This window comes from Hemibagrus wyckioides, linkage group LG07 (assembly GCF_019097595.1).
Source record: "Hemibagrus wyckioides isolate EC202008001 linkage group LG07, SWU_Hwy_1.0, whole genome shotgun sequence".
Taxonomy (NCBI): Eukaryota; Metazoa; Chordata; class Actinopteri; order Siluriformes; family Bagridae; genus Hemibagrus; species Hemibagrus wyckioides.
Window position 1 is genome coordinate 32,876,200 of NC_080716.1, and position 14,226 is coordinate 32,890,425.

Consider the following 14,226-nt stretch of genomic DNA (forward strand, 5'->3'; position numbering starts at 1 on the left):
TTTAAATTAGAAATGATTTCTAGACACTTTATTTCTGTGTGTTAGAGACAGATCATCATTATTATGGAGTTACATGCCACCATAAAAGCTGCAGAAGGATTTGGGGTTATTAGATGTAAGCATTGCAGAGTGCTGCTATAAATGTAATTAAAACACATTTATTCCACAAGTTGCTGCACATAGTTTAAAACTAATAAATACAGATCTCCTCCATAGTCTCAGGATGGGGAGCTTGGGTCAGTGTGTGTCCTAAACTGTGCCTGTGGTCACAGCGTCCACTCTCTGTAAGCACAACCCCAGTACTCTGATCCTCTAGGAAGAACGCACCATGTCCTCCACACCTGCACAAAACATCTGGAACATTTAAGAACGATTTTAGACATATTACACCTGATTCCTTGGACAATGAAGGCATCTAACTAACGTATACATTGATATTAAAAATACACTGATATAAAGACAGATTTACAAACAATCTGCCAGATCTGTCTCAACTTCTTACTAGACCACGAAATGCAGATGCACTAGATGAAGTAACCAACAGCATAGGCAATATTTTCACCAGTACACTAGACACTGTTGCCCCCATCCAACTAAAAAAGGTCAGAGAAAAAACATCTACACCGTGGTACAATAGTCATACTCACGCCCTCAAGAGAGAAACCCGTAACCTTGGGCCAAAGTGGAGAAAAACCAAATTAGAAGTTTTTAGAATTGCGTATAAAGACAGTCTGTCCAACTATAGACAGGATCTAAAAGCTGCTAGGGCTGAGCATCTGAGCAATCTGATAGAAATAATCCAGAACAATCCCAGATTCTTATTCAGTACAGTGGCTAAACTAACAAAACCTCAGAGTTCTGGAGAGAGTATTTCAGCACAGTTTAGTAGTGAGGACTTTATGGATTTCTTCACTGAAAAAATTGATAGTATCAGGAACAAAATATTGGATGTTCAACCATTGATGTCATCCGGTGATCTAGACCAGCCTATAGCTCCGCACCTAAAGCTACAGTGCTTTACCAGCATAGGGCAGGAAGAGCTGTATAAACTTATCACCACGGCTAAACCAACAACGTGTCTGTTAGATCCAATTCCAACTAGATTGCTGAAAGAAGTGATACATGCAGCTGGAGAGCCTCTTCTCAATATTATTAACTCTTCCTTATTTCTAGGTCATGTCTCAAAATCTCTTAAGTTAGCAGTTATTAAACCTCTTCTTAAGAAACCGAAACTAGACCCTGATGAAATATCAAATTACAGACCGATTTCAAACCTTCTGTTTATATCTAAAATATTAGAAAAGGTGTCAGCTCAAGTATGCGCCTTCCTACAGGAAAACAATATCCTTGAAGAATTTCAGTCAGGTTTCAGGCCCCATCATAGTACAGAAACTGCACTAGTTAAAATCACTAATGACCTGCTTTTAGCTTCGGACCAAGGCTGCATCTCCATTTTAGTCCTGCTTGATCTTAGTGCTGCATTCCACACTATAGATCATAATATTATCATAGATCGCTTACAAAAATCACACAGGTATGCAGAGACAGGCATTAAAATGGTTTAGATCCTACCTGTCTGATCCATACCACCTTGTAGATTTAAATGGAGAACTGTCCAGTGTAGTGCCAGTGAAATACGGGGTCCCACAAGGGTCAGTTTTAGGACCTCTGCTTTTCTCAGTATACATGCTTCCATTGGGTGACATCATTAGAAGGCATGGGATTAGTTTCCATTGTTATGCCAAAGATACCCAGTTATATATCTCATCAAAACCAGATGAAATATCTAATTTGTCTACACTAACTGTGCGTGTTAAAGATATTAGAGATTGGATGACCGATAATTTTCTATTATTAAATTCTGACAAGACAGAGATATTACTAATTGGCCCAAAAACTAGTACACAGAAGCTCTCGCAATTCAGCTTGCACCTAGAAGGATGTACTGTTACTACTAGCTCTACAGTGAAAGACCTGGGCGTAATATTAGACAGCAACTTATCCTTTGAAAATCACATTTCCAATATCACAAAAACAGCCTTCTTCCACCTTAGAAATATTGCCAAGCTTAGGAACATTTTATCTGTATCTGATACAGAAAAACTAGTTCATGCATTCCTGACCTCCAGACTGGACTATTGTAATGCATTACTAGGTGTTTGTCCTGCATCTTCAATAAACAAGCTACAGTTAGTCCAGAATGCAGCCGCAAGAGTTCTTACCAGATCAAGAAAATATGGTCATATAACCCCAATATTATCATCCCTGCACTGGCTACCTGTTAAACTTAGAATTAACTATAAATTAGCTCTACTTACATACAAGGCTCTAATTGGTTTAGCTCCCACCTACACTATATTGCCAAAAGTATTCGCTCACCTGCCTTGACTCGCATATGAACTTAAGTGACATCCCATTCCTAATCCATGGGGTTCAATATGACGTCGGTCCACCCTTTGCAGCTATAACAGCTTCAACTCTTCTGGGAAGGCTGTCCACAAGGTTTAGGAGTGTGTTTATGGGAATTTTTGACCATTCTTCCAGAAGCACATTTGTGAGGTCACACACTGATGTTGGACGAGAAGGCCTGGCTCTCAGTCTCCGCTCTAATTCATCCCAAAGGTGTTCTATCGGGTTGAGGTCAGGACTCTGTGCAGGCCAGTCAAGTTCCTCCACACCAGACTCTGTCATCCATGTCTTTATGGACCTTGCTTTGGTCACTGGTGCACAGTCATGTTGGAAGAGGAAGGGGCCAGCTCCAAACTGTTCCCACAAAGTTGGGAGCATGGAATTGTCCAAAATGTCTTGGTATGCTGAAGCATTCAGAGTTCCTTTCACTGGAACTAAGGGGCCAAGCCCAGCTCCTGAAAAACAACCCCACACCATAATCCCCCCTCCACCAAACTTTACACTTGGCACAATGCAGTCAGACAAGTACCGTTCTCCTGGCAACCGCCAAACCCAGACTCGTCCATCAGATGGCCAGATGGAGAAGCGCGATTCGTCACTCCAGAGAACGCGTCTCCACTGCTCTAGAGTCCAGTGGCGGCGTGCTTTACACCACTGCATCCGACGCTTTGCATTGCACTTGGTGATGTATGGCTTGGATGCAGCTGCTCGGCCATGGAAACCCATTCCATGAAGCTCTCTGCGCACTGTTCTTGAGCTAATCTGAAGGCCACATGAAGTTTGGAGGTCTGTAGTGATTGACTCTGCAGAAAGTTGGTGACCTCTTCGCACTATGCGCCTCAGCATCCGCTGACCCCGCTCCGTCAGTTTACGTGGCCTACCACTTCGTGGCTGAGTTGCTGTCGTTCCCAAACACTTCCACGTTCTTATAATACAGCTGACAGTTGACTGTGGAATATTTAGGAGCGAGGAAATTTCACGACTGGATTTGTTGCACAGGTGGCATCCTATCACAGTTCCACGCTGGAATTCACTGAGCTCCTGAGAGCGACCCATTCTTTCACAAATGTTTGTAAAAACAGTCTGCATGCCTAGGTGCTTGATTTTATACACCTGTGGCCATGGAAGTGATTGGAACACCTGATTCTGATTATTTGGATGGGTGAGCGAATACTTTTGGCAATATAGTGTATCTCTCCAGTCTTCTAACACCTTACAATCCACCACGCTCTTTAAGATCACAAAATTCCGGACTTCTGGTAGTTCCCAGAATATCAGAGTCCACAAAAGGGTGTAGAGCATTTTCGTATTTAGCTCCAAAACATTGGAATAGTCTTCCTGACAGTGTTCGGGGCTCAGACACAGTCTCCCAGTTTAAATGTAGACTAAAGACTTATCTCTTTATCCTGGCATACATCTAACACATCCCATAACCTTGTGCTCCAGTACATCTGATTAAATACACATTATCATCTAGTACTGCTAATATTATGAACAGCAGCTACGCTAATGCTGTTCCATTGTTTCCCTTCTTCTACCCATCCCGAGGCATACAGAGACTGTGCCAGCTCCAGTGGCATCCGGAGATGGACCAGCTCCAGCCGGGTTCTGCTTGTGAGGATTGGGATATTCAAGCAGCACCGTGGACAACAACCTCCTTATTGATTTACATAACACTATACACATGCTGTATCTACATCACACAATTGTCACCCAAATGAGGATGGGTTCCCTTTTGAGTCTGGTTCCTCTCAAGGTTTCTTCTTCATACCATCTAAGGGAGTTTTTCCTTGCCACAGTTGCCTCAGTCACCTCAGGCTTGCTCACTTGGGATAACATCTAGGACTGTCTGTCTGTCTGTCTGTTTATATGTTTGTTGTTTTCTAATGTTGTTTCTCATGTAAAGCTGCTTTGAGACAATGCTCTTTGTTAAAAGGGCTATACAAATAAAATTGAATTGAATGAATTGAATATGGATTACATGTAGCTGTGTGGAATCGCCCATCTTCTCACTTACTTAAGACAGGTTCAAACACTAGAGATCAGAGTAAACACAAAGTGAAGGACATTACTTTAAAGCTCTACATTTCATCATGATGAAACTGAACACATGAGCTTAATGCTGTTAGCACACTACTCTACTGTTTGAGTAACAATAACGTTATGCTATGATGCTAATGATTGTACAATGATACACTTGTCCAGTTCATTAAAATACTCTTTAGCATAATAACAGGAAGTTTGACTCGATACTACAACAGACACAAATATAAGAAACTTTAACCATATTAATTAAATCTTCTCACTTGCTTAAGACAGGTTCAAACACTAACCGGCAGAGTCACATGTCAGTGACGTCACTTTACTGATTGGCTAGAGAAGGGCAGTAGGCTGAGAAGCAGTGGACCAATGGGGACTTTTATCCCGCCCCCTAATCTGCATAAAACTCTATGCGTGATTTTTGGAATAACAAACACTAGCATGCTGGAAAGAACAAACTAGCATCCTTGTGATTCACGTGTTTTATTTAATTTTACAAGTATGATATTTTTTTACGAGTATGATATTTTATTTTACGAGTATTATATTTTTTACGAGTACAATAATTTTTTTACAAGTACGATATTTTATTTTACAAGTATATTTTTTTACAATTACGATATTTTATTTTACGAGTATTATATTTTTTACGAGTACAATATTTTTTTTACGAGTACAATATTTTTTTATGAGTATGATATTTGATTTTACGAGTATTATATTTTTTACGAGTACGATATTTTTTGTTATGAGTACGATATTTTTTGTTATGAGTACGATATTTTTTTTATGAGTACGATATTTTTTGTTATGAGTACGATATTTTTTTTATGAGTACGATATTTTTTGTTATGAGTACGATATTTTTTTTATGAGTACGATATTTTTTGTTATGAGTACGATATTTTTTTTACAAGTACGATATTTATGGCGCAGATTTGATGCCATATGAGAGCACTCTCGGGTGTCAGACAGCAGCATGGCGCCTCCTAGTGGTGCAATAGGAATATTTAATACAACACATGTTTAAGTGAAAGGCTGCTTTCACTTCTCCATCTTTGACCTCTGCCACCGCTCACGACATCACACAACAATCATCACTACATTAAATACAGGCGTGTGATTCTTACCTCGTGTTCTGCTTGGGCCCGCCCCTCCATTCACAAACCGGCGGCTCGACCACGCCCCCACTGTCGCAGTAACTAACGTAAGATTTTCATGATTTTAATTTTTTTAAATAATGGTGTTCATTTTATTCTCTTATTCTATCCGATTGTTGATTTATTTTTATTCTATTTTTAGTTTTTATATACTCTATAATGATAGTCTATTTTATATTTATTATTATATGCTTATATTCTTTTTATTTTCGATTCTTCTTTTCTTCTAGTGTGTTTCTCATATTTCTATATTCTAGTTTTATATTTCTATTTCCATCACAGGACAGTGGGAAAAAAACACTTTTTATTACATGTCCTACTGTGTATGATTATTTATGTGAGAAATATAATAATAATAACAATAATAACAATAATAATAATAATAATATGATCAGTGTTTGTGGGCGGAGCTTGGGTGTGGTCTGAATATGTTGTTTATATTCTCTCTCTCTCTCTCTCTCTCTGTGTGTGTGTGTGTGTGTGTGTGTGTCTCTACTACACAGCAGATATCTGAACTGAATTCTGATAAGATGGTGGCCGTTGAGTTGGTCAATAAAAATGGATTGGGCAGTGAAGAAGGACTTTCTGAAGGTTTTTCGGGGAGCTCTGGAGGAGGAGGAGGAGGAATGGATGATTAATGACACTCCACTGATCTTCACCACATCTGCTTCATAACTCCAGTAAAGAGAGAGAGAGAGAGAGAGAGAGAGAGAGAGAGAGATTTTTAACATGAATCGAAAGCTCGTTGTTTTTAAATATAAACACAATAAATAAACTTTTTATTATTTAACAGGAAATAAGAGAAGTGAAATGTTAGAATGTACTCTGTAGCATGTGAGGGGTATGTGCTAACATGACCATATGACTGCTTAAAATCCACTCTAACCATTTCATTTCATTTATTAATGGAAATAAAACGTTTATAAATAAGAAGATGAAGCCAGGTTGTTGTACAGATTCACTGATCTGTCTCTGAAGGCTCTCTATAGGAGTTATTTTAGTTATACTTCATGCTTTCAGTTTCATCCAGCTCCTAAAGTGCGCTTTAAGAGTTTTGCCTCTGCGTGCGCGTGTGTGTGTGTGTGCGCGCGCTGTATAACACGTTACTGTGATTTAGAGCAAGACACGAGACCATGGATGTCACTGAGCCCGCGCACAGTAACGGGTCGGAATACGAGTATGATTACTTTGATTATTACGAGTTAGACGCGCTGGCGGACTTCCGGCCGTGTGAGAAACACCAGGTGAAAAAGTTTGGCCGTTCTTTCCTGCCCGCTTTTTACTCGGTCTCGTGCGCTCTCGGTCTGCTGGCCAATTTCACCCTCCTGTACGTGCTCGTGCGGAGCAAACCAGCGAGAAGATCTCACGCCGCGTGCATGCTGTGCTCGGACCTGCTGTTCACGAGCACCCTGCCGTTCTGGGCGGTGTACGCAGCGCGGGAATGGATCTTCGGCGCGCGCGCGTGCAAGTTCGTCACGCTGGTGTACGCGGTCGGTTTGTACAGCAGCAACATGTTCGTGGCGTGTGCGGTGCTGCGGAGCTGCGTGGGCGCCGCGTGCGTGTTCCGGTGTTTCCGACGCGTCGGGGAGACCACGAAGAGCGTCGTGTGGTGCGCGTGCGTGTGGCTGCTGTCGTGCCTGGCCGCTGCAACGCACCTGAACTTCGTGGAGGAGCACCACACCCACGGCGAGACCTACTGCACCTACCACTTCTCACAAGGCTGGAAGGTCTTCATGCGCCTCCAGCTGATCGTGCTCCTCTTTGGGATTCCGTTCCTGCTCCTGCTCGGTTCCTCCGTGGTCTTGTTCCTGCGCACTCGCTCCACAGGGCGTTCCAGGATGCTGAGGCGTACGGTGTTCTCCACTGGGCTGTTCTTTGCACTCTGGTTCCCGTACACGTTGGTGCTGATCCTGCACATTCTGCAGGAGCTGCACGTGGTCTTGGAGTGCAACGCCAGTCTCCACCTGGACTACGCCATCCAGAGCACAGAGTGCATCGCCTTCACGCACGTCTTCATCAACCCCGCGGCGTACGTGCTGCTCAATAACCGAGCGTGGAGGACCCTCAGAGAGAAGTGTGTGAGCCCAAGGGAGTACCTGCTGGACGTGTCGGAGAACACGGACAGCGCATCCAGTCAGGACGGCGGCGTAGAGTTAAGAGCTCTCCAGAGTTGCTCAGATCCTGAGTACGAGCAAGAAACCGCCGAGAAACCAGGACACGTATTACCGCGAGCCACGTAACCTTCACTGAGATCTCAGAGGAAGAAGACTGGACTAAACATTTGTCTTCCTATATAAAGATAATGTTTTAGCTCCCACTAAACATCTGCTAAAGTCAACCACAGTGTGCTGCTAATGTTCTATACAAAGTCAGTGAGTAGTCAGTGTTTGTAGTCTGTGTGTAACCTGATATGAATATTATCCACTTCCTGTTATTCATGCAATAGTAACATGATGACTATGACAATGAACTGAAGAAATCAGTCAATAAATAAACTCATTATCTCTCTGCTATAAGCTAGAATGTATTTTCAGATCTTATCCACACCCATGTTTTCTGTGAGGTTTTTTCCTCAGACTGCAGAACCCTCGCTGACCCGCCCTTCCTCCAGCTCACTTTATTTATATTTATATACAGATGAAGCACGAACTGTAGAATATATCAGAGTGCTAAATATTTACGTGACTAAAAGTTTTAGAACAGAAAAGCATCAAGTTCCTGCAATATTTGTCTGCAGTTCCCTTGTTTGTAATAACGGCGTCACGCCTCATTAAAATCACATATCAATAAATTTTGCAGCTCAGCTTCTTTCAGTAGTTGTGTGTTTCCAGGGGTTTCTCTCTTCAGTCTCCTCTTCAGGAGCTGAGATGTTCCTCAGTCTGCTTCAGTTCTGCTGAGTGACTTGTTCAGTCTGAGACCTTCCTGTGTTTCCTGTCACTGTGTTTTGGATTCTTGTCTTGATGCAGGATGAAGTTCCTCCTCATTAGACTGGACTCTTTCTAAATGACCAGACAGAATGTTTCTGTAGATGTCTGAGATCTATCTGCTGCCACTAACCCTAACCCTATCATCACTGAAGATCAGTTAGATTGTTCCAGAAGCAGCAATAAAGCTCAAGCCATCACGCCACCACCACGTTTCACAGATCAGCACAGATGTTTTGGATCATGAGCAGATCCTCCTCGCTTTGGTCTTTCCATCACTCTGACAGAGGTTCATCTCACTTCTCTGGATCATCTCTGCACTACTTTGTGAGTGACCATCTGATCTTCTGAGTCTTCCTGCATTTTGTGGTCTCTGCTCTCCAAGTCTTCTTCCTGTGATGGACCGTGAATCCTTCACTCTGCCCTGTGGAGGTGGTTGCTGATGTCACACAATGTTGCTTTTGGGGTTTTTCTTCAAAGCTTTCACAATGTTTCTGTCCTCAGATGCTGTTTTTCTTGGCTGATCTGTCCAGTGTGTGGTCTTCAGTACTCCAGTGGGCAGGACAGTATAAATAGTTGCACTGGCAGTGCGCAGAGGCTCTGATGGAGTTTCAGTAAATAAAAGATGAAATGATGAAAACTGCTTTACTGTCTTATCATCTGATCTCAGACACGAGGTCTTCAGTCTAGAACACAAAAAGAGCAGGACAAATGACAGGTTTCAGTACTTCAGGAGAAGACTGTGTTTATTTTGATGACATGGCGAAATGTTTCGCCGCCAAAACATTTCAGCTACTAATTATCCTGAAGCGGCTCTCATTTTAGTTAGCAACGTTAGCATTCTGGAGACATTAATCACTGTTGTTACAGGAGACTTTGTTTAATGTTTAATTCTAACAGCAATAAAGTAGAAGAATTAAATAAACAATAGTCTGGAGCTGTGATTTGGGGCAGATTTCCCCCTGGGTGAAATTAGCATCTCACAGGGCGGAACTGGAGGATTTATAGATGAACCATGTGCCAGAACGCTGGACAGAATAGTTAGCATGTTATGAGCGAGGGAATTCTCTCTGGTTTACTAGATTTGGAATGAGTCTACATGTCAGCATCCATCACAGAAATGAGGACAATAAGGACAGACTTGAATATTAAATGTCATGACGTCTTTGTTCCACAGTGAAACCAGCTATGCAGTGCTGACCGTTCTGGAAAAGTAATAAGAAACAGAAGATGGTTCTGTCCTGACCACTTCACAGTCTGTGGCCCACTTCCTGCTTACTTATCTGAACTTTCTGATCTCTCCTTGCTGATGTTTGTTGAGATTTGCCCGATCTGTCACAGAGCCAGTTCCAGTGGTGGTCAATAAGAAAGTAAATGTAATACTTTACTGAATTTAAGTATTTAACCAAAAGAACCCAGTTGTCCAGTCACAGCCCAGCAAACTGAGCTACAGCGTGTGCATTATTTTTGAACCTACGTTTCTTTTTGTTTTTATTAAGTGCAGAGAGCGCAAACGGTTCTGCAGTGTCACAGCCTGAAATACTGTAGACTACGACAGAAGAAAACCCTGACCCCATCCCTCCACCTGACCACCCATGACCTGTGGCCTGACCTGCAGGATTTGTTTTAAGTTGTAGAACAGAAGAAAGACTCTTTCATTTTCAGATTCCTGCTCTGCCTCAGTAGCATACCATTTCATCTTACAAGAATTCAACATCACATTCGTGATGACGTAGAGGTCATCATAATGACCATTCTCTTTATGAATCTAATGTTAGCTCTGAGCGTTGAAGGATTTTATGTGAATAAATCTGTCATTATCTTAATGATGTGGTGTATGGCTAGTTATGCTTTAGTTAGCTAAGTAAGCTAACGTAATGAGTAACTCTTGAGCAGCAGTCTACATTAACGTTACTGATGTTCTACAGCAACACAATAACCCAAGAGCTCAACTTTTATTGTTGATATTTGACCGGTCACCAAGTAACATTTCTTTTTCATAGTTTGTAAATGTAAAGCAGAATCAGATTACTGCACAAACACTGTAACTGTCCATCACACACCAAAGCATTAGTTACTGAATACTGAAATATTCACTGAATTTCAACTTTATTTCCTCTGAATCTGTAGAGCAGCAAGTTTCTGTTAAAGTCAATCTGCTCAGATCCTCACTGGTCATTTGTTTAAAACTGATTCCCAGGACACAGGAGTGTCCAGCACACATTAGTTATTCTGTATGAGTGACCACGTCAGACTGTCCCGCTGTATGTAAACTTCATATTTTCTTCTGCTGTGATGTTTATATTTTCATTTATAAGCACTTTATGTAGGAAACAGTTTACACGCTACAGACCCTGTCTTTATATAAGGGTCCTGTTTCTTGTGTAGTGTCCATGCACAAATACCTGTACCCTGTAAACACTGGGACACACACACACACACACACACACACACCCCACTAGCCAGTTCTGCTTTTGTTTTTTGCTGCACAAGCCTTTTCCTCATTGTTCTTACTTAAAGAGAAAAGGAAGTGTTGTTCGGATTTAGTGATTCATCAGCAGGCCTTTGGGCGAAAGATCAGACTGCAGGAGTGGAGCTCTGTAGCTACGATCAGAGAGACCACTGCAGGAAGAATCTGACCTTCTAGCAGTGTGTATTGTGTATCTTGAAGAAGGATTTTACACACACACACACACACACACACACACACGTACGTTGATGTTTCTGGCAGCAGTACCATCTCTGGGATGTAAGAAGAGTAAATAAACATCTACTAAATATTCCTTTCCCTTCAGATTGTATTGTTCTAAGCCTTTGCTGCTCATGCTCATGCTCGGCTGTCGGTGAAATGTTTATCTTGAGCCAGATTTCAGACAGAGTAGGAGGTTTGAACTGAGAGATCGGGTTTAAATTGTCTAACGCAGCTGAGAAGCCCCATGATGGAAGCCACATTACATCTTTCTGGTCAGTTGGACTGCTCATTATTCACCAAGACACTGACTTTTTACTGGTCATTTGCCATGTGTGGAGATTCAGTGCTTTCTTTCTGACGTAGAACTTTGTTCATTTTCTAGCAGTGTTGAGCTTCACATAGTGACGTCTTCTGCACAAGATCTAAGTGTGGAGTTATGGAAAATCTCTGATTTTTTTATGGAAATCTCTGAAAGGCTGACACGGCTCAAAACAACAGTTTCTGAGAAAACAGCACAAGGAGAAGTGAGGGTGAAATATTTGGTCCTCATTCAGGGTCAGCTGCCAAAAACCCCATGGAGTATCCAGCGTTTTGAAATATTTGGTGCATGAGACACTTTGGAATCTGGTGTTTATTTATGCATACACTCAAATTTCTATGTTGCTTAACAAACACCACAGGGTTGATCCAGACTGTTTATGATTCAGTCTTTCTGATATCTCCAGTCTTGTTAACTGTAAAACACCAGAGGCCTTTGAAAACATCTGCATGGCTTTGTGCTATAGAGTCCACAGAGGTTGAATCATCACCTAGCACTGAATCCTTCAGCAACATCTGAGAAGAAAAGGTGATGATGCACTTTGTTATAGTTCCAACAGAGCTCCCTGTTTTAGAGATGCAGACTTACACTCTTACTGATGCTTTGATGAACTTTAGTGGACCAGAGCTTCACTAACACGTAGACATGCTGTCAAATGATCAATTTTAACTTCCTCCATTGTTTCTTACCTCTTCATAACACCTCATCTTTGTGTGTATGATTATAAAATAGAAATACAGATGGTTAATGACACCTAGTGGACAACAAACAGGCAACCAGATTAGAAACACATGTTAAGTCTTTATCTGTCACATATGCATTACTTTCTTCACATATCCCATTCTTGGAAGGTTGGGGTCAGAATGGGAGGGAGGGGGCACTCTGGGCCCAACAGTGGCAGATTGGTGTTATCTTCTACTCAATAACCCCAAGTCTTAACCACTTTAGCTACCAATGCCTTACAGATTCTTACAGCACCTGGTATTCCCAGACAGTCTCCCATCCAAATGCTAACCAAACCTGACTTAGCTTCTTAGATCAGATGTTCACAGAGTGGTATGGCATAACATCTGACAAGTGTCTGTTTGACCCACTGGACACACTATCATCATACGACTATCACAGTATTTTCCAGTGGATGATATTATATCATGAGGAATGATTACATCACCATGGAAACCCAAGTGATGACCCTGCCCCCAAACCTCAATATCACTCAAGAAAACGAAATAGGATTTATTATAACATTATACCAGTCTATACATACAGTGTATATACACTATGTAACTCCACATGCAGAGACAGGCTTCTACATTATGTTCTCTAACACAAACATTACAAAATACTTGTTAATGAAAATGATGTTATGTTCTCAGGAACCAGAATGATAGAAATTTACAGAGAAATTGTTGGTTGAAGTGAATAAATGTAGAGCTGAGATGATAAATCAGGATGTGTTGGAGTGTGTGTAATGCAGCATGTTACAGAGAGAAGGAAGTGTTCCTCACTTGGTTACCCAGTTCCATAAAATTGGTTTCATGTTGACCAGAAGAGGGCAGTATACTCAAACATGTCCATCACAGTGTGTCTCTCTTGTGCTGCACAGAGTAACTGTGCTTTCCTTTTTTCTTCTCCACACTTCCTGAAGTTTTTTTTTTTTTTTGCCTCATTATTGTGTTAAAAGCCCCTAAAGATTTTTTTTTGGTTGAGCTTCAAAGCAGTCTGGTCATTTTCCCTTGAGCTCTCCCAGGGATGATTCTAGGATTTTCATTTAAGGGGGGTGTAATGTGGGTGTAATAGTAAAAATTAATTAATTAATTAAAATAAAGGTTTGACTAACAGGGTAGGATGGTAAACTTATTGCAGCATTCCACTGTATTGCACAGATGTGTATAACATTTGAGAACTGAACAAGCCAAAGATCTTCCTGATCTTACACCCACATACACACACACCCACATACACACACCCACATACACACACACCCACATACACACACCCACATACACACACACCCACATACACACACACACATACACACACACCCACATACACACACACACACACACACACACACTCTCTTGTCCTCTGATCCTCGCTCTGTGATGCCGCGGTTTGCGGATTGAAGAACGTGCTGAAAGACGGGGAGGAGCCGAAGTCTGCCACCATTTTCATATGAAATTTAAAGGGGACTGAGGAGATCACCAATTTGTGTAGAGTTTATGGAGAATCACAGAATTTTTAGGGGGTCTGAGTAGTTAAAGTAGCTAAAGCACCCCTAAAAATGGCCTAGCGACGCCCATGAGCTCTCCAAAGAACCATCACTCCCTCAGCGTGTTTAATGTTCTTCCTCTCCATGATGTGTAAACCCCAAAAATCAATATGTCCACTGCTGATTCCTGTTTTTAATTTTTAAATGGATGCTACTATGTGGAAATTATGTCATGAAGTCATGACTACTTTTTGAAAAACTTTGTCAGTGGGAATTACGAGAACTATTAAAACAGATCTTGAAAATCTACTGGAAGACTGGAGATTCTCAGAATTGTTGCAGTAGCATGTATGAGAGGAACTAGCACATCAGGTTTTGAAACCTGATCTACAGGGAGCCAGAGAAGAGAATTCTGTAGGAGGGGCAGAGACTCAGGCTAATGAGTTTAAATAGAGGTCGGCTAAAGCAGG

At 41.6% G+C, this 14,226-nt stretch overlaps 1 protein-coding gene across 1 annotated transcript; it reads left to right on the top strand.

Annotated features, from left to right (window-relative positions):
• The first annotated feature begins 6,365 nt into the window (after positions 1 to 6,365).
• On the top strand, positions 6,366 to 10,248 carry LOC131355550 (atypical chemokine receptor 2). Its single transcript, XM_058393896.1, has one exon. It carries the CDS (start codon positions 6,743 to 6,745, stop codon positions 7,847 to 7,849), a length of 1,107 nt encoding a protein of 368 aa, XP_058249879.1. The 5' UTR covers positions 6,366 to 6,742; the 3' UTR covers positions 7,850 to 10,248.
• Positions 10,249 to 14,226: the final 3,978 nt, after the last annotated feature.

What these genes read in the sequence shown, in the direction of transcription:
- LOC131355550 (XM_058393896.1), top strand. Translation starts at nt 6,743, where the DNA reads ATGGATGTCACTGAGCCCGCGCACAGTAACGGGTCGGAATACGAGTAT.